At 37.8% G+C, this 25904-nt stretch overlaps 1 protein-coding gene across 1 annotated transcript; it reads right to left on the bottom strand.

The window, feature by feature from the left end:
• Positions 1 to 4035: 4035 nt before the first annotated feature.
• IL2 (interleukin 2) lies at positions 4036 to 9567 on the bottom strand. The gene is made up of 4 exons (XM_049887043.1): positions 9421 to 9567; positions 9268 to 9327; positions 5972 to 6106; positions 4036 to 4146 (listed from the first exon to the last, which is right to left on the bottom strand). Exons 1-4 carry the CDS (start codon positions 9565 to 9567, stop codon positions 4036 to 4038), a joined length of 453 nt encoding a protein of 150 aa, XP_049743000.1.
• Between the last annotated feature and the right edge of the window lie 16337 nt (positions 9568 to 25904).

The raw sequence follows: 25904 nt of genomic DNA, 5'->3' as shown, positions 1-25904 counted from the left end.
TAGCTAGATCAAAATTTGTGAGTGAAAGACCAGCTGTTGGACTCGTACATAGTCTCCGTCCTTGCAACCATGGTCACTTTGTTTGTGGGCCTATTGCAGGGGAAGGAGGCTGTTGACATCCACAGAAAGCGTCGTCTTTTCCAGCTGAATATTGAAAGCCTTCGTTAAAATGGGACATTAATAACTTCACATTCTCTGCTCATTAAATACATCCATTTGCATAACTCTTCCCAGACTGCTTTATTACCAATTTTCCTTTTTTTGTTTTCAAGTCCCTGATTAGCTGGCAAACTAATTTGTTACTTCCCATAAATCAGTCTACTTTAGATCCATACCCCTGGCCATTTATCCTTTAGCATGAAATGGACAACCAGAGGCATAACTTTGAATGGGGTTGTTGGTCAGGTATTATGCATTCTGGCTCATATCAGCATCTGGTGCAGATCCATTTGTAAACCAGGCTTTTACTTATTCCTCCTCTTTTAACTTCTACTAGGAACCTCCCTAGAAAGCCATTGGAGTGTGCTGAGGGGGAGGAGCTAAAACAGGTACTTAGGAATCTAAGCCACCTGCTAATGTAGTTTATTTTTGCCTTCTGTACCTGTTCAGTCCTGCTCACTTCTGTTTTACGATGGAATGATGCTGTAGTCATCCAATTTTATGTTTCAGTGCATGAGTTAATAACTAGTTCATGATGGGCAGTTTAGGATGAATATCATTTGTGGGCCTATGGTCAGGTGTTTGTCTCTACCAGGGTTCTGTAGCAAGCCAGGGGCTGTTTTTAAATGAAGAATTATCTACAGAGCAGGGCATGGCTTTTTCTTAAAACTGTAGGAATGTATGGTAATTATTCTACAGAGACCCTTTCTACACATTTTATACAGCATCTCTATCACAAACACTTTGAGTACCACTGGGTCAGATGGATCATAAATCCCAAGTGGCAAAGGAATCTGCATCAAGGCCAGGACCTGATACAGAATGTTTTCTTACTCTGGGACTCACTAAAAACTGGAGGCCTTATGGTTTACCCCCAAAACGGGCCAGAGTAACACATGTTCCTTTCAAAACCTAGGGGCTTACCAAGCTTTGTGTTTCTTTCTTTGTGTGAGCTGTTTAAGATGCAGCATCTTATCCTCAACTTTAGAGTGATCTCCTAACATGCATGGAACTACTGGATCCCTAGAAACTTCATTTTTTTATGGCAGATCTCTTAATTTTTGCAGGACTTTCATCCCTTTTTCTAGCCCACATGTGTCTTACTAGGGCATCTCCTTCTACTTGTTACTTGTACTCACCAGATCCAATTAGCATAACATCAGTGTAATGGACCAGCATGATGTTCTCTGAAATATTAAGATGATCAGGTTTTCTCTAGACTACTTTATAACAGAGAGCAGTAGAACTGATATACCCCTGGAACAAGACAGTTAAGGTATTCTGTTGCCCATGCCATGTAAATGCAAACAGCAACAGCTAGAGACTTGTCAGTCAACTATGCTCCTTGCAGAATGTTCTCTTGAAGGGAGACCCAAACAGTGTTCCTCCTTGGCCACTGTACAGAGATACCATAGGATGGGTCTGTGATCCCTTTGGATTCTCTTGATATAGATGCAGGCTAATGCTCCATCGTTTTACTTGAGCTCCATAAGTCCCCATTGGCTGGTGGTTCAGAATTATAGAGTCAGTTCAGAGCCATTATCTGATAGCCTCCAGAATATTTGGATGTTTCGCATTCCTTAGTACATGGTCTCTTTAGTAAATGTGCCTACTGTCCCTTTAGAAAATTTTACAGTATACATCTGTGGTCTTATTACAGGGTCCTTCCTTAAAGGGACCCAGCCTTCTTTCCTTAAAACTGGGTACCAGGTCTGTGAACTGGCTCAAGTCTGGGAACAGGCCATGAATCCCAACTCGAGTGATTTGCATTTATTTCTGCCCAGTAGAATTAGAAGTTTTTTTCCTTTTATATGTGTTTGATCCCTTAGTAACCTGCTTATGAATTTAATTTTTAAGGATCTCATTGAGAGATTTATTTGGGTTAAAAAAAACTTTTGATTAGCCTTCTGCCCTGTGGTTTATTGTGGTGATTGCTTCCACCTTGTCTCTGAGGTTTAAGTGCTGGTTCCTGGCCTTTATCGCTCCAGGATTCCATTATTCCAAATGAGATTAGAGAAACTAATTCCACTGTAGCATTATCTATCATCATTTCTGACCTAATAAGGAAAGACACCATAGGAACTCGTGAATGCTAATGTCCACCTTGCCAGTCTTTCCAGGGGATATGAGAAAATTGCACATAATAGATCCATTCCAACATTTCAATTTTCCTTGTCTTTTGTATTCTTTCTACTATAGTATTAGGGAAGCTGCAGCATTTCAACATTATTAAAATAGGCCATTGTGGAGTTCAAGCCTTGACTCAACTATTAATGCCATTTGCAAGTTGTCATTAAATTTTGACCCATTTCAGTTAAATAACCCAGGTCATGCCTTAATTTTCACCATTTTTAATCTAAACACCTTGTATCTCTCTGCCCCAGAAATGTTGTCTTAACTCTCATTTTAGGCCTGGAGGCCTATCTGCCCTCTGACTATAGGAGATGAAGGATTCCTTTAGTACTGCCAAAGGGGCCTTCTGGTTCCCCATGCATGTATTTAATTGTATGTTCCTAGCATTTTTTTTTTTTTTTCTCTTTCTTTCTTTCCTGTGTTGTCTGTCAGGGGCCATCAGAAGAATATAGGTAATAAAAAAAAAATATAGTAACAATTTTTATAATAAATTGTTGCTATGGTAGCTAAATGTCACAACCATTTAATCTCACAATACCTTGTACTTCATCCCATGATACTATTGATAATTTGAATAATCAGGGTGCTACTACATCCCATAGATTTCCCATGTCCTATTATCACTGTGTTCCTTGAATCTATTAACAACCTAACCCCAGAATCCTATTTTGAGAGTCTTTTTCCTGGGACTATTTGTGGTACAATTACTGAAACTGAGTCCCAGAAAGAAAAAAGATGGCATATTTAAATTAGGAAAATTCAAGGAGGATTTAATAAAGGGACTGTTCTTAAAGCTATGATCAGGGTATAGAGAAACAGCAAGGGATAGTACTTGCTAACAGCAGAAGTGTAACCATCCCTAAGCTTGAATGGAGGAGTTGAAGGAAAGGTTATCAGAGCCCAGAAGGGAAAAGTATTGAAAAGAAAGCTGGGTTCCTTGGTCAAGAGGCAGAGCCATCCGGAGGTTGTCCCATAAGGAGGGAGTCAAGAGAATTTCCTCTGTCCCTCAGATCTCCTACCCAACCCACCTTATCAGACCCCAGTGATAGGATCCATTGGAAAACCAGAGGGCCAAGATGGCCTTTGATACAGGCCATACAAGTGAGCCTCCTAAGGCCAGAGATCAAGGTGTAAGATGGTAGAGAAGAGAAAGAAGAGCACACCAATTATGTGAAGAATTTCAAGAATGTTCGACATTTAATTTTAAGACATGTTGTGGATAGAGAAAGAAACTATCATAATATGATAAGGTGGTTTTCTCAGATCGGAACTAAGGATCTGGTCAGCTCTTGAAAGGAGAAAGTAATGGCTTGGGGAGGCCAATTTCCCTATTCTACATACCTCACCAGGGAAGAGTGACTTTTTAAAGTTTCTTAACCATCTTAGGGTTCTGCTAAGTAATTCACAAGTATTTTAGTGCTTATTCTTAACTGTTCCCAAAATAACAAATATCTGGGCTTATTTTCATTCATCAAGTTTATTAAATAATTTTATTAACTAATCTACATAGACATTAAATTTAACAATTCAATATAATAATAAATAGTTTCTTATAAAATAATTTAAAGTAAAACCATTTTAGAGCCCCTAGGGCTTACAAAAAGAATCTTAAAAGATCCATATTCATCATCTGAAGACTAAGAATAATAGTTATAAAAGATAGCAAACCACTCATCCAAAAATAAGTTATAAAATTTAAATATTTAAATAAATACAAAGCCCTATTTTAAATGAGAGACATTATCAAATCAGTGTTGAGATCATGCTTTGACAGAACACAATCCATTTGTTCAGAAATTCTTCAATGGTTGCTGCGTGATCATCATATTCACACATGAATGTTGTTTCAGATCCCTGTAAAAGAAAAATTGTAAAAATTATTTTAATTCAGCTAGTTTATATATAGTTATCCTCTACTGAAGTCTTATTTTGAAGCATGCTAATCATTCACATTTTCTTAAAATGATCAAAATGATGTGCCAAAATCATATGTTAAGATATCAGATGATAGTAACATACAACCTGAGATTTTCCTCATTTATTAATTCTCCTGTCAGTCTCAATGAACACAAGATCTTTTTCTGGATTGTGTACAAGTAAATGTTTTAAATAAAAATAGTTCTAAACAAATACTTCATTAAATGCTGTGTGCAAAATAAAGTTATTTGACCTCTTTTCCTCTGTGTATCTATATCTATCTATGGAGTCAGAATTGACTCGATGGCAGCTGGTTTTATGTATCAACGTAGTCTTCATGTGTGCAGTGAAATGCACATTATAATTATCTCTTTTCTAAACCTTGATTAAGAGCCTCCCTTTTTTATTATCCTACTTCAGTGAAACTCCTCATATTTTCCTCAAAGCAGGAGAGTACCTTCTGAGAGTAAATTAGGACAAGCTTCTGTTCAGTAGAAGATTTGTATAAGGAACATATTTATAATTGCTCATACCCACCCCACCCCACCCCAGTATCAATGCAAGTGTGTTTTCCAATTTCTAGAAATCTAAGAAATTTTGTTCTGTGGAAAAACTTTTTGGAAATGAACCTGTTGAAAAGAGCCATTTAAACTCTGCCTGTAGCTGACACACTATGTATTATGATATATAGTGAGATATGAGAGAGGGCTTTTTGAAGTTATTCCTATCTCAGAAATACAAAACAAGGGAGAAAGGGTAAATTATCTCCTTTAAGTAAACAGTTTTAGTGTTGTATTCTCTCTCACACATAATTATTTAAAGACTGTAATCTCTCAGGGGGTCTTAAAATGTCTTTGGCTTTTTTGAAACCATTTTGCTGGTTTTCACATAACTATCTTATATTTGTATCAAGAGTTTAGAGGGAGTTTCTGATGATCAAGAATTTTAGAACAAATCTCTTGACATAGATAACATTGATCTCAATGTTGAAGGGTGTAATTAAACTGAAAGAAACTTTCCACTAATAAAGCAACTCTTAATTTGGAAACAAGTAGAGCGACATACTTTTAGAACTTGGTTCTACTGCTGTAATTAAAATTATGCTGCTTATTTCAGATACCTATTAATTCATGAATTTTGTACTTTGGCAGATAAGATGGGAAAATAGAACCATGAATCTCTTTCACATCACCTGAGTCTCCTGTGCATTCAAAAATACTTGAGACCCTAAAAAGAAGGCATTACCTCTAGAGAGTTATTTATCTAGTTCATTGCCATTTTAATGGATGCCGTTTTTTTGAGACAAATCGCTTATGGTTAGCCCTTCCACCAAATGATTGGGAAACGCCATTTTTAAGTCTTCCAGTATTGCCTATTCTGGTAAATGATCTGAAGAAATTGAAAAATATATAATAAAACCTGTCTACCTTCTGTGAAATTCAATTCAGTGCCTTCTCCCATTCCTAGTTGTTCATTAATGTGAGGAGTTGACTAGGTGTGGCTGATCAGTAGCAGGTGATTATTCATAGGGGAGTTGAAGCTTATGGTTGAGTGGATGGTAGAAGGAAACCCTCTATACTGTCCAGCTCCACAGTGTATCATGTAACGTTAAAAATGATTCATGTTCACATTGGACTTAAAATGTTAGCTAATCAAATACATGAGTACTTGACAAAATACCAAAATGTTAAAACAGTTTAAAATGCAGTGTTTTTTCCTGCATTTGTTTGATTTCCAGGAGAGCAATAAAGTAGTATCTCACCTGTAGCTCCAGAGCTGTTACATTGATATTGCTGATTAATTCCCTGGTGTTTTGTTTGCTTGGAGCTACATTTAGCACATCCTCCAGAGGTTTGAGTTCGTCTACTAGACACTGAAGATGTTTCAGTTCTGTGACCTAGAAAAATAGTAAAAGTAAAAGGTCAGAATCAGAAATTAATCTCCAATTTATTAAGAGTGGCAGTACATAGTTCTCACCTTTCTCCCTGTTTCAGCATTGCTGTAAAACCAAACCAAACCCATAGCCATTGAGTTAATTCCAACTCAATGCGACCATATAGGCCAGAGTAGAAGTGCCCCATAGGGTTTCCAAGGAGCAGCTGGTGGATTCAAACTACCAATCTTTGGGTTAGCAGCCAAGCTTTTAACCACTGCACCACCATTGCTGTAAAGATGGACCAATATTTTGGCTGCATTTTAAGACTGGAAAAACTAGGACTCAACTGACCATGACCAGCATTAACTGTTAGCGATTAATGGGTCATTAATTTCAGCTTTGAGAAAACGTCAACATATTTGCAAATCACAGGTATAGGCTGACTACTTCTGCAGTCTGCCTAGAAATCATTGGAACCAGAGCACTCAAAATGTGGAATTGTAGGAATCACATTTTATGTTGTTAATATTTGATAATCTGAGAATTGAGAATCACGGAATGATAGGGACAGAGGAGCCCTGAGTGCCATCTATCACAGTCCCAACATTTGACAGATTAGGTCATTTTAACTGTATGATAATGACTCTCAATATAGGCTAGAGCAAGTCGCATATGTCTTAAATCTTTACTTTTCTACAATAACTACATCAAGATGCATTAGTTGTCCAAACCAAATAAAAAATTACAATATTTGAAGGTTTTTTTTTTTTTTTTTTTTGACAGGGCTGTTAATTTAGACACTGCAGGTAACTATTCCTTATAGAACAGATTCCCTGAGTGGCACAAACAGTTAAGTGTTGGGCCACTAGCCAAAAGGCAGTTTGAACCCACCCAGGCTCCTCAGAAGACAGGCCTGGCAATCTCCTCCCCAAAGTCACAGCCTCGAAAACCCTATGGAACAGTTCTACACTGTGCACATGGGCTTGCCATAAGTCAGGATGAACTCAATGGCAACTAACAACAACATTCTGTTTATATATATATATATGTATGTATATGTGTGTGTGTGTATATGTCTGTATACCCATTGCCATTGAGTCAATTCCAATTCATAGCGACCCGATAGGACAAAGTAGAACCGCCCAATAGAGTTTCCAAGGAGCACCTGGTGGATTCGAACTGTCAACCTTTTGGTTAGCAGACACAGCTCTTAACCACTACACTACCAGGGTTTCTTAGCTGACATATATGTGTGTGTATATATATATATATATACACACACATATGTGTCAACTAAGAACAACATTGTCGAGTCAATTCTGACTTCATAGCGACCATATAGGACAGCGTATAACTGCCCCACAGGGTTTCCAAGGAGCCACTGATGGACTCGAACTGCCGACCTTTTGGTTAGCAGACAAGCTCTTAACCACTGAGCCACCAGGGCTCATATCAAATATATGTAAAATGATAATACTTCATATTTGTGTGGTACATTATAGTTTCAAGGTGTTTTCTCCTAAACAAGCCCATTTAAGTCTCATAGTCACCCTCTGAGGTAGGCAGTACAATATAGCTATCCCTATTTTACAAATAAGGAAACTAAATCTCAGAACTTAAGTGTCTTCCCCAAGGCTACATGAATCAATAGAACCAGGATGAAAGTTTCCTGGCAGTTGTGCCAGGATTAAATTTCAGTTCTTTTCCTTTATCACATTAACATAGCATCTTTTAGAATTAAATGCTTTTATGGCTTTCTAAAATCTTTTGCAAACATGAAATTGTGGTAAAATGAACAAATAAGTGAAGTTTATCACATTACTTTTGTTTTCAAATAGAATTTGAGTTGTCATTTAGAAAGCGTTAGATTTCAAAGAATTCCCTCCCCCCCTAAATTCTACACCAATTCTCATGTTATCTTTCTAACAATCTTTAGAGTGAAAAGTAAAACTAGACAACACATCTCTTGACATTTCTGTCTATTGCCCTTTCAACTTGCTACTACGACTTCAGAGCTTACTTTTTTTTTTTTTAATGAGCAACCATATAGCTATTTCCCTAAGAAAACAAGTCTAGTGTTTTCTCTATTGCTAGAGTTATGTGGCTCTGGTTAACCTGAAGGAGCTTCTGTAAACTCTTATCTTTTCATCTTTCAAAAGGACAGTTTTAGCAAAATCCACTTGAATTAATAGACGTGGATCAGTAATAGGATTGAATCTTATGTCCCCTTCCATTTCCCCCTGGCCTTGGATTCACCCTGGGACAAGCTCTCTGCCACCAAAGTTATGCTCCGATCTTGGTTGGGTGGCACAACTACTCAGAAACTTTAAACCTCTATTGTAGCTCCATGAGCTTGGATGATCTACACTTATCTATCTAGACCCCAAAACAACCAAATGAAGCCTTTACTTTTGGAAATAGGTCATATAGCATCGTAAGTCTCCAGGTTTATTGGCATAAAAGACAGATAAGTCCAAAATTTTACTTTCAGCTCCTGGATGAGAATTTGTCTTTACTTCTGTTAATAGTAGCTGAAGCTTATATGGTGTTTACCATGTGCCAGTATTCTGAGTGCTTTACATTTACTCACTAATTCTCACAAAACTGTATAAAACTGATACAATTATTATTCACATAAAGAGATAAGAAACTGAGTCACAAAGTGAACCCCAAGCTGGGATTTCAGTTCAGATAATCTGGCTCCAGTGTCTGGCTATTAATAATTACTGTGCTATGTTGCCTCTCAAAGATAGACTCTTAGGAAGTCTTTCCTAAAACAAAGGATGTTTCAAAGTGGGGTCCTCAGAAATTAATTTTGATATTTTGCATGGTATAATGATAGAATCAAATATCTCTAGAGTTTTGCATTTTAAATAAAACAGTAAATATATTCTTCCTTTTAAATTGTCCCAGCATTAAGTAAGGATATTATCCTGGTCTTCTTTCCTTCCCAACATTCCCCACCACAAAACACACACAAGGACATCTAAAAAATTCAGGCAAAGTTATTTTAGCAGAAGTCATATTATAAAATTTGGATAAAAAATAATATATATTCAAGTTACTATTTTCTTTAAGATGAGGTGCTTTTGATCCAATTAGTGTTCAAATTTTTATATTGCTGATGGCAGGGGTGGGTTTGGGTGTTAAAACATAAATTGAACATAGAAAATTGTACTCACCTCCTTAGGCATGTTAAATTTAAATGTGAATATCATGGAGAGTCTGCGAGTCTCGTAATTCTGAGAAAGCATAAGACATTGTTATTAAAAAGTGAACTCCAGCTAGAAAAAAATTAAATGTCAGAATTTTAGTAAGAAAGGGAATATACTTACTTTAACTCTAATCAAAAGCATCTGTAAGTCCAGCAGCAATTGCTCCAGCTGTTGCTGCGTTTCCTTTGTCGAGCTTGAAGTAGGTGCACTGTTTGCGACAAGTGCAAGAGTTAGTGCAATGCAAGACAAGAGCTGCATCTTGAACATTGTGGCAGGAGCTGAGTGAGGTTGCTGTGAGTAGTGATAAGAGAGGTTGATAGGAAGCTCTTGAACAAGAGGAGCAATTTATACTGTTAATTCTGGAAAAAATATTATGGGGGTGTCAAGCAAAATGTTTTACATATTACACATACTTTCAAAGATTCTACCTGTGTGGCAAAAATCATTACCTTTATTTTTCCTCTTCTGATGACTCTTTGGAATTTCTATAAACCCCAGTAAACTGACTGAATGGATGTAGGTGAAATCCCTCTTGGTTGCGTTAGCCCACACTTAGGTGGCAGTTCTAATTCATATAACTAACGCCTTCTGTATGAAACAGATTTTCCTCCTCTTTCACTAAGAGGGTGGGGATACAAAAGTGGCTCATGAAAATTTTCTCTTTGTCATAAAACCATGCCGAATATGTGGAGCAGCATGCTGCGGTGGACAAGAGCAAGAGTAAATAGATGAAAAGAATAAATTTTTAGATTTGTTGATTAAACAGGAAGAATATTGGTTTCCTGTTTCAGGATGGTTTTACCTTTTATCTACATAATGACTTAGGTATTGCATACGGTGTGATAGATTACTTCTTACACAATCAGCTAGAAGAGAAATACTAAAATTAAAATATATAAAATGCTCATTGAACTTGAGGTACTCTTCTATGCTGTTTTAATTTTAACACATTTCTTATATCTGTTTAAATCTCTTAATTAATGTCTGTTGTACCGTTTTTTTTTTCTTTTAAGAATACGGTGTTTAACAAGCAATGCTCAGAAAAGAGTTTGCTTCCAAGAGCACTGATGCTAGTTTGAAAATAGACCTTAAAATGTGCAATATGTACACCAATCCATAAGTTTCTAGTTTTTATATTTTCATATCTTTAGTAGTTCAGTATCTGTCCTCTAAAGTACCTGGGACACTATGAGTATAAAGATTATAATTATGAAATATAACCAGATCAATACTTTTTCAGTCAGTAAACTGGGTAGAATACTCAGAATTTGTGTTCACTCATCCTTGTTGGTGGAATTCACTAACTGACTGAAAGATGCCCTATGTATGTACTTTCAATTTAACCTGAGGAGAGCTGAGGAGACCCTTTCTCAGATTGCTGCTAACTCCTCCATTTTTACTACCTTCTTTATTTCTCGTCTAGCCTTTAAATAGACATTTATCTAGAACCTATAATGCCTTTGAGTATATAGAAAAGGAGAAAAAAGAATGTTGTGCCAGCACACAGTTCTAATTTAAGCCTCACAACAAGCCTATGAAGTGATGTTTACCACTTTGTAGATTAGAAAACTGAGTCTCAGAGAAGTTATTTGTCCTAGGTCACATAGCCAGTAATGGACAGAAAAAGGATTTGAAGCCAGAATGTTCTGACTCCAAAGTCCACTCTCCTTCCATTTGTGTTTTCTCTCAAAGAACTTCATGTGTAATAGCGAACGTAACATGTACACCAAAACCAAAACCCACTGCCGTTGAGTTGATTCCGACTCACAGCGACCCTAAACTCTGGTGGTGTAGTGGTGAAGTGCTACAGCTGCTAACCAAGAGGTCGGCAGTTCAAACCCGCCAGGTGCTCCTTGGAAACTCTATGGGGCAGTTGTACTCTGTCCTATAGGGCCGCTATGAGTGTATGAGTACATATGTACACAGACACCTTTAATCCTAGGTAGAAGGTGGTTGCTGCCCAAGAAAGGTGGATGAAAAGAATTCTGAAGGATCAATTACTCTAAACTGGGCTTTGAGCCATGGCTAAGCTGTAGGTATATAAATTCAGGGTTAGGAAGAAGGTGGGTCATCAGGCCAAGTATTCTAAGGAACACTCAATTTAGACTCTTACGTAGAAAAAGAAAATGGTTCAGTAACACTTCTATGCATTAGGCAATATTCTGGAGGATATAAGACATAAAATTTAAGCATTCTAGTTCCTCGGGTGGAAAAAAATGAAGGAAGAGCCAGATTAGGGCAAAATCTCATGATCTTTTCATTACTAAAAAACTGAAAAATGTCTCTCTGTATCTTCAAAATCAAAACCACAAAGTTAACATTAGTTGTAAAGGGAAGACTATTTAGCAATCGGTGTATCAACTTCATTATACTTGTTTTATTTCTTTAAAGACTTCAGCATCTCATTCCAGCATCATATAACTCAGCCTTCACCCTTCCAGAATGGAAGAATTCAGGCCCACACATTTTCCAGCGAGGTCTTTCCTGTTCTTGCAGTCTTGGTATTTATACTTCTGTGACTATTTTATTAGAGAATGGGGCTATGTATGGCTGTATTTCAGGGACCCTATAGAAAATTCAGTTCCTGGGGCCCTGGTTTATCCCCCCTGGTTTGTTGTATTACAGAAGTGAAGTGCTTGGGGAGAAAGCTGCCATCCACTGTGACATACTTTCGCTTTTTAATATGTCTGACGCATCAGCTGGCTTTTCTGGCTATAGTGGTTGCAAAGTCAGTGGTAGCCTGCTAACTACCATATGTGTCATACCCCCACTTCCTCTTTGAACATAAAATTTTACTATTCAACAAGGAGCTATTTTAGTTGCTAGCATTGTTTGTGACTCAGCCTTTTAGACTCAAGAGCAGCCCAAGTACTTTAAAAAAGGGCCGCCCTACTCCATGAAGCTGTCTACCAAAGAGATTGTCCCTCTACCAAGGCTACTTTCAGAGACCCTTCCTAGCCCTCACCCCACCTCCTCAAGAATTTCTTCTTTCTGACCCTCTTTCACAGCTTTGCAAACTTTAATTTGGTTTGGAGCTTGATGCCTAAACTAATGCATCTCTTGTCAGTTTCTCCAAAGACCTGTTGGCTTTTCAAGATTTAGTTGTCTCTCTTTTGAATTAAGATGTATTATTGTTGGATCATCTCCATACCTCCCAAAGGTAATTTCACCTCCCAAAGAGAATTTCCCATGAAAAATCTGAATTTCCTCAGGCACAGGTTGGTACATAGTCTTTGTGTTTATCAGACCTCTGGTCCTCCATAATGTGATACCACTCTGTAAATTTGTTTGCCATCACAGTTAAGTCTCCTTTGTATGTGCTCCTCTGTAATGTGATAAGTTTTTTATTTTTGTTTTACCTTTTTTGTTGCTTTATAGATATATAATTGACATACAAGGAGGTATACATATTCAAAGTATACAATTTGATAATTTTTACATATGTAATACATGCACTCATGAAATCACTGTCACAATTAAGATTATCAGCATATCCATCATTCCCTAAATGTCCTTTTGCTCCTTTACAATTCTTTCTTCTTGCCCCTTTCCTAATCCCAAGGCAACCACTGATCTTCTTTTTGTCCTATAGATGAGTTTGCATTTTTAGAATTTTGTATAAATGAAGGCATATAGAATCTGTACTCTTTTTTTTTTGTTTGTTTGACTTTCACTCAGCTTATTTATTTTTTTCTATCTTCTATATATATATATTTTTAATTGTACTTTAGATGAACATTTACAGAACAAACTAGTTTCTTATTAAACAGTACATATGTTGTTTTAAGACATTGGTTAACAACCCAATGACATGTCAACACTCTCTGTTCTTGACCTTAGGTTCCCTATTACCAGCTTTCCTGTCCCTTTTTGCCTTCTAGTCCTTGCCCCTTGAGCCTCGTTTTGTTTTATGGGCCTGTCTAATCTTGGGCTGAAAGGTGAACCTTGGGAGTGACTTCATTACTCAGCTAAAAGGGTATCTGGGGGCCATACTCTAAGGGTTTCTCCAGTCTCTGTAATGTGCTAAGTTTTAATGATGTTCATAACCTTTGGGAATGGAAGGATTGTTTGTTTTGTACTTTAATTTTGCAAAGTGTTTTCAAATACACCATCTCATTAATACACATTTTATTTATAAGAAATTTGGGGTCTGCAGAGGTTAAGTGACTTGCCCAAGATCACACTCTCAATTATGATGAAGTTAAAGCAAAAGCCTAAGCCTCCTGATGCATCATGGTCTCGTCTCTTTCCAATGTGACCTAGTGATGCCAAATTGTCAGCCTATCAGGCTACATAGAGAAAGCTGAATTAGATTCTACCTACCACTTTGTCTCACTTTACTATATGGGTGATAGCAGATGAGTCAGACAAGACATCATCCACCCTGAACAATACCTTATTTGAGTAACTTCAGAATTTCTAAGAACTTCATGGAATAGCTGAATCCACACGGGAGCTACAAAAGCCGGGTTTTGCTCATGGTTTTTGAACCTTTTGGGGGGATTTTTTTTAAAAGCACTACAGCACTTGATACTTCCTAACATTTTCCCATGTCTAAAGTAAGGAAATAATTGTATCCACTGTGGGTGAAAACTGCATTGTGCTCTTAGAAGTGCAGTGTTCTAAGGATGACATGACAGATGTTGCACTAGGCAATTGTATGCTTTTGGCAGCCAAGAGACACCTCACTACTTACATGTGGTGAGAATGGGTGTATCTTCAAAACCTTTGAAAATTTGCTTTCTGTGTGAATATAAGACCTCCGTAACAAGTCACATAGCAGTTACTAGAGGTGGCATGTGATTATCTTCTGACAATAATAATAATAAATTTGCAAAGCACTTCAAGTTTATAAAGCACTTCAATGTCTGTGCATCTCATTTCACATTTATTAATCTAGTTCACTACAAAATGGTTAAAGAAACAGTTTTTCTGACTGTATGTGTCTCATGAAGAACATTATTTTCATCATACATTGAGAGTTGTGCCTTGAAGCTTGTAGAAAAGCATTAGCTTTCTCCTGTCAAGATAAATGCCTTCATTAAAATCTTATGAAAATAAAGTTATCATTTACACATACTTAGGCTTATCTTCATCAAATTGCTTTTCCTGTCTAACCTTGTTTCTAAGTGCTCTGTTAATTGTTTATTCTTTCCTTCTTCTCCTATAGTGACTTTAGATGTACCATTGACAGAGTCCATTGTTCCATATTTCCTAATGTTTTTTTTAAGATTGTAATTTCTGCTTTTATTGTTTAAAAATCTATTACATTATTTTCTGATTACAAAATGAAACATATTAATTATAGAACTTTGGGAAACATAAAGAAGCTCAAAAAGAAAAATCAACTGTAATCTTACCAGCTAGAGATAACAGTTGTTAAAACATGTTGGTGTATGTCCATCTAGTCTTTTTTGCATGGTACATTTTTACCTGCTTTTTTCTCTTAATACTGTGTTATAAATATTTCCTGTATAATTAAGTATTCTTCTAAAACATTATGTTTAATGGCTGCATAGAATTCTACTGTATGGCTGTATCCTATTAGTAGAATTTACATTATTTCTAAACATTCACAATTATGAATAGTGATGTAATTCCCTAATATCTTAGCACGTAAATATTTGTACAAATTCTGATTATCCCATTAGGATAAAAGTCCTAGGAGTGGAATTACTGGGTCAAAGAGTATGGACATTTTAAGGTTTTCGATGGTTATTCACAAAGCTTTTAACAATTTAACACACCCATCAGTGGTATGAGCCTATTTTTTCTATGCCGCCCACATAGTTTCCATACTACCAAATGGGGGGAGGGCAGAAGAGAGAAAGGGAAAGGAGTGGTGAAATGTGTGCTAATTGGTGGTTGTACTTACATACAGGAAACATTGGAACAGGGAGTCAGTCAGACCTGGGTGCAAATTCTATCACTTCCTATCTGTGTGACCTTAAACAAGTCACTTGTCTTTCTTGAGCCTCAATTTTCTCATTTCAAATTATACAGCAGAATCCCCCCACCACCCTGCCACGCCTGAGTCCATTGGTACATATGTGTACCAAACAAAATTTTTCAAAATTTTAGTTTTCCTACCAAATGCACACACTCTATATAATGTCCGGTAGAAACTAATTTGTGGCAGATGCCCACTTTTTCAGTTTCAAGTAGTCATAAAGACCCCTGCCTTGTGGCAGCATGCCCTGTCAATGGGAAAGCAGCTTCCAGAAATAATTATATAGGTGGCTAATTTTAGAGCCAATCTTGACTCTTAAATTTATGAATATACACCCCATTCTCAATTCTGTTCTCTATACTTGTCCATAAGCCCAGTATAAGCAAACAACTCTGGACTCCTCACCAAATGATGTTAGTATTCCGGTACAGTTCATTTCACCTTTTAGGCCAAAGTTGTTTACAAACTAACCTGCACAGACCTTCTGTCCCTGATAGGGTTATATCTTCCCTTTCAAATAGCTTGACCTAATAGCATATAGTTTATGATTATTTTGCATCAGTTCTCATTGAGGATAACTTATGAGTAGAATTGTTGAGTACACAGAAAGAATCATTTACGTGGTGATTTATTACAGTTAGCTTACCAAATTGAAGGTGAGGAATAAAATAAAGAATAAATAAAAAAGGCTTCATCATGTAAGTGTGTCAGAATAGAGGATACTTTCTTCAACAGCACCAAAAACTTCCCAAGGCAAAGAATCACGGTCAGATTTTTTTCACCAGCCTCATTCAGTCCACAAAATTAATTCCTGGTCTGATGGTCTTGAGTTAGCAGTCTCTCTCTTGAAGGCACCTGCTTGTTGATATGCTCATGTTGTATTAGCAGTCAACCATCAGGAAGCTGTGTTTCTAGTCTGAAAGATTCTTGGAGATTCTGGGTCTCAATCCCTAACTAGTTCTTTCCTTTGAGGTTGTCAGGGTTTATTTCTTAAATGTTTCTTCCAGAAGACCCAATCATTGGCCTTCAACTTATGGCAGGGCCCTCAGGTGATGATAGGATGATAGGAGATGAGGAAATGATAGGACTTCTTCAGTAAATGTATTACAGTAACTAACAGCATCAGAATGAAGAAGAATCTAATCCTCTGCTGGGTGTAATATATACATATCTGTATATATTGTATACAATATATACAGAGGGCCTCTCTGTAATTATTTCTTAAGGATTCTGGCAAATTTTATACATGAGGTAAGGCATTGGGCAAATCTTTTGTTATTGTTTTTGGTTGCTGTTGAGTTCATTCTTAGCCATGGTGACCCCATATGTGTCAGAGTCGAACTGCTCCATAGGGCTTTCAAGGCTGTGACCTTTTGGAGGCAGATATTACCAGGCCTGACTTTTGAGGTGTTCCTGGGTGTGTTTGAACCTCAACATTTGAGCTAGTAGTCGAGGACTTAACCATTTGTGTCACCCAGGGACTACGACAAATCTTTAGAGCCTTTTAATCTGATCCAAATAATGTGAGCCATAATCACCAATAGACAAGGGTATTTTAAACTAGAAATAAAATCTTGTTAGTCAGTTTATTGAAAGTCGTTGGGTCAGCCCTTGCACAGAAATATGAGGACACCTCCACCCATTCTGAAGGTACACAGGTACACAGTCACTGAAAATATTTATATAAACACACTTTAATATGAATTAACCCAGGGAAAGTTGAGCTCTCTCTCTGTCTCTCTTTCTCATTTACTTTTTATCAATTTCCCACGTTGTGGATCTGGAAAAAAGGACAGTTCTTACAAAACCATTGAGCTAATTTTAAAATACAAAGTATACCAAAAACAGTTATTTCTAGGTTCCTTCCTTTACCACAAATAAGGGAGAAGTCAACCTTTGGTGCAACCCATGGGTCATCTGGAAGACACCACAGATGTTGTGAGTATAACAAACATCCGTACAGTTTTTTATTCTGACTTTGGGTTTGGACTTGAAGAGGTAACATGAAGAGCTGTCAGAGAAGATTACTCACTCAATTGAGTGAGTGCTCTTGTGAGTTGCTGTCAAGTTATCTCTAACTCATGCTGACCTTGTATATAACAGAATGAAATGTTGCCCAGTCCTGTACCATTTTCTTGACCGTTAGTATGTTTGAGTCCATTGTTGTGTCTACTGTGTCAATCCATCTCATTGAGGGTTTCCCTCACTTCTGTTGGCCCTCTACTTTTATCAAATATAATGTTCTTTTCCAGTGATTGGCCCTTCCTGATGATGTGTCCAAAGTAAGCAAATCAAAGTCTTGCCATCCTCACTTTTAAGGAGCACTTTGGTTGTATTTCTTCTAAGACTGATTTGTTCATTCTTTTGACAGTGCACGGTATATTCAGTATTCGTTGACAGTACCGCAATGTGAATGCATCAATCCTTCTTCTGTCTTTTTTTTTTTTTTTTTTCCCATTATCTGGATTTTGTATGCAGTGAGGCAATTGAAAAGACCATAGCTTGGGTCAGATGCACGTTAGTCATCAAAGTGACATCTTTGCTTTTTAAGCCTTTAAAGAGGTCTTTGCAGCAGATTTACCCAGTGCAATATGTTTGATTTCTTGACTGCTGCTTCCATGGACTTTGTTGATCCAAGTAGAATGAAATTATTGATAACTTCAACTTCTTCTCTATTTATCATGACGTTGTTTTTTAGTTTTCTTCACGTTCAGGTGTAATCCATTCTGAAGGCTGTGGCCTTTGACCTTCATTAGTAAGTGCTTCAAGTTGTCTTCATTTTCAGAAAGGAAAATTATGTCATCTGCCTGTCACAGGTTGTTAATGAGTCTTCTTCTAACCCTGATGCTGCCTTCTTCATATAGTCCAGCTTCTTGGATTATTTGTTCAGCATACATATTCAAAAATGACTGCAGCCATACATTGAGAAGGAATTGTCAGAAGTTCAAGCTGGATTAAGAAGAGGACATGGAATGACAGATATCATTGCTATCGTCTGATGGATCTTGGCCAAAAGCCAAAATATGGTTCATGATGCCTATCAACAAACAGACCTGACTTAACGTAAAAGTATACCTGATTATGTTCATGACCGGGTATGCCAACTATCTGACCACACTAACCCCTTACTAATGTACTAAGCAGCAGAGCTCCAAGGAAAGCAGCAGAAGACCTAGGTCAGAGGGTATAGGTGGTAGCCTACGTGTATCTAGGCCTCTTGGTGTTTTTTTATATATTGTTTGTTTTATATTTTAATGGAGCCAAGATTTTAAAATTCAGACATTTAACCTAAAAGTCTGGATTGCAGCTTCTCTTGAGAAATCTGAAGACATGCCAGTACTGATAGTCATCTGCTGAAGCTGAGACATTGCTGCCATCTTTTAAATGAGGCATACACATGCCAGTTCTCCCCATCCTCATTCCTCATGTAGTGGTTACCTGCGCACTTATAATCAGCCACTTTGTTCATTTACCTTACGAACCTAGCTTTGTAGGCATTTGAGTGTGTTTGAAGGAGCCCTGGTAGCTTGATGGTTAAGTGCTCAGCTGCTAACCAAAAGGTCAGCGGTTGGAACTCACCAGCAGCTCTAAGAGAGAAAAGTCCTGGCAATCTGCTCCCTTAAAGATTACAGCCTAGGAAACCCTATGGGGAAGTTTTGCTGTGTCCTGTAGGGTAGCTGTGAGTTGCAACCAACTGTACGGCACACAACAACAACATCCTACATCTAAGTGCAAGTCTAACCTGCCTTGTGACCTTGGGTAAGATTCTTCACCTTTCTATGACTGAATTATTTTTCTATCAAAGAGGGTTAAGAATACCTCCCCTCCCTCCCTTCCTAGTAGTACTGTCACAAGAATTTAATGAAGTGATGTATTAAAAGCACGTTTTCAAAAAGCCCTCTATAAATTTACTATATAATAACTTTTGTACTATACTTTTATTTCTCTGTGATATCAGCCTGGCCACTTGACCAAAGAGATTTTGAGTGCTGGTCATTTTGGCTAGTCACTATGCCTACAAACTTGTTAGAAAAAAATAATTAAAAAAAAAATTCACCTTACATTGACATTGCAGTGAAATACTACTTCACATCAATCACGGAAATGCAAAAATACAGATGGAGAAAAATTCTTCTGAAGTGTCTGGTCCAGGAAGAAACAGGAGTGCCTCATACAGTATATTCCTGTAGGTAGGGACCCAGGCATGGTTTGTTACATAGCATTAGATAACTGGAACACTTGTTTTCCATCAAGAAGCCAGGGTCCCAGAAAAATATTATAGGATGTAACTGATTCAAAGGAATTATAGTTGCCTGTTGGGTATTACAGCAGCCCTGGCTGCAAAGTGGTTAAAGGGTTTGGCTCCTTCAGCAGTTAGAAACCACCAGCAGCTCCATGGAAGAAAGATGTGGCAGTCTGTTTCTGTAGAGATTTACAGCCTTGAAGACCCTGTGGGGTTACTGTGAGCCAGAATTGACTCAATGGCAGTGGTTTGGGTTTGATTTCATATTACAGCTCTGGCTGAGTTAGAAGGACGAATGAGGTAGGAGCCCTCTGGAGCTTTTATAAAAGAATTTAAAATGAGTATTTACATTTTAAGATTTTCTTTCCTTTACAGTGCTACAATTTAATTTGCCTATTCATCATTATAAAAAAAAAAGCAAATATAAGGCACTGGGCTAAACTCAGGGTGAGAAGGTATGTTAGGCATAGAAGGAGGAAAACAAGACATATACAAATAAGAGCACTAAAGCTTAGAGGAGCTCCTATTCCTCCTTCAGGCCTTAGCTTATAAGTTACTGCCTAAGAGAGGCTTTCCCTGGTTCTTTATTTAGATCCTTTCTATTTGTTCTTATAAGACCCTTTTTCTTTTCAGCAGTTCTCATAGTTTATAATAATATATCTGTTGTTGTTGTTATTGTTGTTAGGTGCTGTCTAGTCAGTTCTGACTCATAGCGACCCTATGCACCACAAAAGGAAACACTGCAGCATCCTGTGCCGTAGTCACAATCATTGTTATGCTTAAGCCCGTTGTTGCAGCCACTGTCAATCCATCTCATTGAAGGTCTTCCTCTTTTCTCCTGAACCTGTACTTTTCCAAGCATGATGTCCTTTTCCAGGGGCTGATCCCTCCTGACAACATGTCCAAAGTGTGTAAGACGCAGTCTTGCCATCCTTGCTTCTAAGGAGCATTCTGGAGTGCTTCTTCCAAGACATACTTGTTTGTTCTTTTGGCAGTCCGTGGTATATTCAATATTCTTTGCCAACACCGTAACTCAAAGGTGTCAGTTCTTCTTCAGTCTTCCTTATTCATTGTCCAGCTTTTGCATGCATATGATGCGATTGAAAATACTCCCACATCCCTGTCAGTTTGTTATACTGTGGGGGCTCATGTGTTGCTGTGATGCTGAAGCTATGCCACTGGTATTCAGAAACCAGCAGGGTCACCTATGGCAGACAGGTTTAGTTCAGCTTCCAGACTAAGACACACTAGGAAGAAGGACCTGGCAGTCTACTTCTGAAAAGAATTAGCCACTGAAAAGCTTATGAATAGCAGCAGAATATATCTGTTAGTGTTTGTTTAATGTCTGTCTGCCTTAAAGACTATAAGCTTCAGAGGGACAGGGGCTTATCTCTTTTGTTGACTACTGATTTTGAGTGCCTAGTACAATTTCTGCCTGAATGGGCACTAAAGGTGAGAGTAGTCACTTCCTTGACAAGGACTTCCGAAAGGAGAGTATCCAGTGAGCAGAGTCTTGAGAGATAATCAGTGATACTCCATGCAATGCTGCTGTTGTTGTTAATTGCCGTCATGTCAATTCTGACTCATGGCGACCCCATGTGTTACAGAATAGAGCTGCTCCATACGGTTTTCTTGGCAGATCACAGGACTTTTCTTCTATGGTACTTCTGGGTGGGTTTGAGCCACCAACCTTTAGGTTAGTAGCTGAGCGCAAACTGTTTGTGACATCTAGGGACCATGCAATGCTGCTATATGTAGCAAATGAGTCCACCCACAGGCACCTGGGGAGAAAGACCTGGCAATCTACTTCTGAAATATCAGTCATTGAAAACCTTATGGTGTACATTTCTGCTCTGACATACATGAAGCTATGAGTTGGAATCAACTTCACAGCAACTTTTTTTTTACTCATATATATATATGGAATTAGCAAATATTGAAAGTTTTGGTAGGGAAAGTTGGAGTAGGGGAAAAAATATGATGTGTGCAGTAATCTACCTGAAGTCTGACAGAAAGCTATTTTCTCATGAGTAAGCAAGGAAAGTTCTTTTTTTTTTCTTCTTTTTTTCTTATTCAGGCCGAAAATACCCCTTGGTAAGAAGTTCTTTTCATGGTGTTCTGAATGTAAAGAGTTAATGCATCTGAAAAAAATGAGTGCCTGAATTCTAAGAGAGCAGAGGACTCCTGTAAACAGACTTGAGTTTTGAGGTGAAACCCTTATAAACAGAAAGAACTTTCTTTTGTTTTCAGCCAAATTCGTCTATGTATGGTCAAGCCTGTGTGCCTTGTTTTTCTTTTGATATTAATCTATAATGAGAAATAGAAACTTGGACTTCCCATGGGACTATTCCATTTTGGAAGCCCCCCTTCATAGTTGAATGACATGCTTTTATGGTTTTGTCTATGTGGTAATGATATATATTTTGAGAAGAATTATGTTGTGTATTTGCACTGGGACAGATAAAGTTTGTATTTCACAATTACAATTGCCATTTAGTGTGACATACAGTTTATTCCCTAACTGTACTTTCTGTTAACCATATATTGCTAATTTTCTAATTGCTGATAAAGAGCAATAAAAGCCCATGCCTTGAAGCGTTTTGAAGGAATAGCCTTGGGAGGGAAGCCCACCTATAACCTACTCCTTGTAGCCAGACTGGTTTATTTTGTCAGGGGAGACAGGTGTTGGAACAAGGCAGGGTTGTCAGGCTTGCTGTTACTCCCCATCATGTTGTTGTTGGGTGCCATTGAATTGATTCTGACTCAGAGCAACCCTATAGGACAGAGTAGAACTGCCCCATAGGGTTTCCGAGGCTGAAATCTTTATAGGAGCAGATCACAAGGTCTTTTCTCTTACAGAGCGGCTGGTGGGTGTGAACCACAGACCTTTTGGTTAATAGCCAAGAGCTTAATCATTGTACGACCAGAGCTCCTTCACTCCCTATCTTATCTTCTGCTAAAACTCTCACCTCTCAGTTTTATTTCTTTTGTAACCTGCAAGACTCAAAAGCACTAAATGATCTCTTTCTAAAATCAGCTGAGTGAGAGACTATTGTTTCTGCTCTGTTCAGCAGACAGTAGTCAAAGGAATACTTCTTAAATAGTCGTTTCATTTATAAGCTTTCTCCTTGGGTTTATTTTTTCATACCTGCTCTTTCTTACTGGTGGTGTAGTGGTCAAGAGCTATGTCTGCTAACCAAAAGGTCAGCAGTTTGAATCCACCAGGCTCTCCTTGGAAAATCTACTCTGTCCTATAGGGTTGCTATGAGTTGGAATTGACTCGACAGCAACTGGTTTGATTTGGTTTGGTTTTCTTCCTTATATTCATGAAGCTCACGCTGTAAATAATATTGAAATTATTTTTACTTATTTTCCTAAAACACTAATTTCAGAGTGAGTTGGTAAGACAGGATTTATGGATAATAGAAAATAATGCTGATTAACTTAATTTGGTATTAGCATTACCAGGAAACATCTGTTTTTAAATCAGTTGCCCAAGTTACATGGACTAAAATTTGCACTGTCAGTCGTGCACTAGAATGATAACTGCAGAGAGAAATCTCATTTACTGCATTCCTATTTCTGTGGAATGATCTGTTTCTAGGCTGAAATACAGTCTCCATTTCATTGAAACAGACAATCCAAGTTTTTATCATACACTTTTACCCATGAATGTCTGCAATCTTTGCAGCATTTTAGCAAGAAAATGACCATATATGATTGAAATTTCTATCCAAGTCATAAGTCAGTAACTAGAAACAGAGTAGGTAAAACATTGAATTCATTAATTAAGTAAAAAATGCTTAACCTCTTACTGTCTCAAAATTTACTTTGCTGTGCAATCCAAATTTATTCCACCTGTTATTTCTTCTATTCCCCCAGGTAGACAAAGTAAGGGCTTGAGGGGAGGAAGAGATTGGCATTAGCGGGTTTGAGTAAACCCTATTTTTACTCAAGTGTTGCTGCTCTTCAGGGAGATTTACTTTCTAAGAAAAAGCAACTCTTCCCTCAGTTTTAAGTCAGCATGAGATCTAAAAAGGAAAAAAAAAAGATGAAAACCATGAATCTATGGCATACAACTTAGATATTCCATGTACAAGTAGCCATAGAAAGAGCTATATGATTTTTTCATTCTGTCTGGAATATATACATGACTCAAAAATCCTCCATAACTAATGATATTGCTTCATGGGCAAATGCTTTCTTAAATTGGAAAAATCATTTAACATTTTATAGTTGACCACATTAAAGGGACAGTTCAACCATGTCTGAACCTAATTTCTAAGTATACAAATGCTTTAAGCATTACAGTTATGCGTGTGTAATGTCTGTCCGGGCAACATCTAACCACATATAAATCTGTGGTCACATAAGGTCACATAACAAAGTTCAGAAATCCCAATTGGAGAGCAGGACATAGTGGATGTAACTGGACATAGTGAATGCAACAGCTTTCCACATACAACACATGTATCTCATATCTCTTGTATAAAAAGTGATTGAGCTGCCAGGTGTATAGTAGCACAGTACATATATAACCCATAACACGTATGTCTTGATAGTCATAATAAATGCCTACATTACTGGCTTATGTATGTACTGTACTGTACTTTCTATCATTATTTTGATGTAAACTTTCCCTACTTATGAATAAAAAGTTTACCGTATAACAGTGTGTGCTTTGACTCACAGGCAGCAACATCCAATCACACATCTCTTAAGTATTGTAGCTTTAGCTCTTTGTTTAATTTTCTTTTGAAGATACTATCTTGAAATGCATCGTGGCTCCCAAACACAGCAAAACCAGTGCTAGTTATAGCAGCAGCAAGAGGCAAAGGAGAAGTATCAATGTGGAAGTGAAACAAAAGGCATACCAACCATATAGCTTTGCTAAGTATATAATATGGTGTTTCTACAACGTCCAAATCACATAACACCTTATTTCACAGAACTCATCGGGGACATTGAGTGATGCATGACTGTACTAACTTATGAGGCAGAGGAAAAATGATACCCTGGAGATAAGGCTCAGGAAAGAACTTTGTTGGCCTACATACCAGTGAGGATGCTTTTGACTGTAAGAGAAATCAAAATGATTAAAACTGTGAAGAAATGTATTATCTCCCATAGCAAAAAGTTCAGAGGTAGGTCAGGCCTCGGGGCTGGTCAAATAGCAGCTCAGTGATGTCACCAGCTTCTTTCAATCTTTCCACTCTGCTACCTAAAAAGTCATCTTCATGCTAATGCTGATAACCTCACGGTCGTTACCTGGCTCCCAGTTGGGCAGTATGCTTCCTTGTTCAAATCTGCCTACAAAGCTAGAGAAGAAGAACCCCCATTTTATATTTTGACAATATTGCTTTCTAAAATACTTAACTGACCTCTAGTCTACTGGTTTCTGGCCAATTTCTTGAGCTAACACCCATAGTTATAGATATTTCCCAAGCAAATCTTTGAGTCTGTGAGTTTGTTAGCAAAAGCTTTTCTGCCTAGATTATTCACTTGTTCCTCAGGTTAAGGCCTATGCCTGGAAGCATTTGAAGCAATACGTAGCACTGGGAGGGAAGCCCACCTATAACCTACTCCTTATGTATAGTCGGACTGGATCCTTTTGTGTGGGGGGAGAGGTATTAGAAAAAGGCAGGGTTATCAGGCTTGTTTTTACTCCTTATTTTACCTCATGCTAAATCTCCCACCTCTGTTTTGTTTGCTTATTCATTCTTTTCTTTTTAACCTTCAAGTCTCAAAATTATTGGACTCTGGATAAACTTAGATTATAGGCCATAGAGAGAAAGGGCTTCCCTTAGAAAAGAGCTATATTTTCTTCCTTTTCTGCTCTCAGATGGGCCGCCTTTATCCCCAGCTTTTCTCTTTCCCGTAGCATTTACAAAGGCAGCAAGAAGCCATATACCAAATTTTTCCTATCATTTCCTTTTAATATTAAGGCTTCAGGCATATGTCTGTTCCTCAAGGAACAACAGCTTCACCAACTGTTTCCCAACCAAGTTTCTAGAACCTTTCAACCAGGAATAGCAAGGTGCCTATTGCTATTGATGCCAGCTTCTCCACTCAGCATATTCCATATCACATTTTAGGGTCTGAGACTTGTAGCACCTCAGTTCCAGGTACCACATTCTACAGCAGATAGGATACTCCCAGCCTCAAGTAATAGAAACCCTGCTTCAAATTGGCCCTAAAACAAGGACAATATATCTCACAAAATAGGAAGTCTACAGGTGGGGTAGGCTCCAGAGCCAGTTGATTTAGCAGCTTATTGATGTCATCAAGGACCCATATTCTCTGCTGCACAGAGTTGGCTTCATGCAAAGGCTGGTTACTCTCATGGTCATAAGTTGCCAGCAGCAACTAGAGTAGTGTTCTTCCCTGTTCACACCCAGCAGGAGAGTGAAA

This window comes from Elephas maximus, chromosome 5, assembly GCF_024166365.1.
Source record: "Elephas maximus indicus isolate mEleMax1 chromosome 5, mEleMax1 primary haplotype, whole genome shotgun sequence".
In the NCBI taxonomy this organism is placed as follows: domain Eukaryota; kingdom Metazoa; phylum Chordata; class Mammalia; order Proboscidea; family Elephantidae; genus Elephas; species Elephas maximus.
This window is presented reverse-complemented; position numbering and strand designations above follow the sequence as displayed.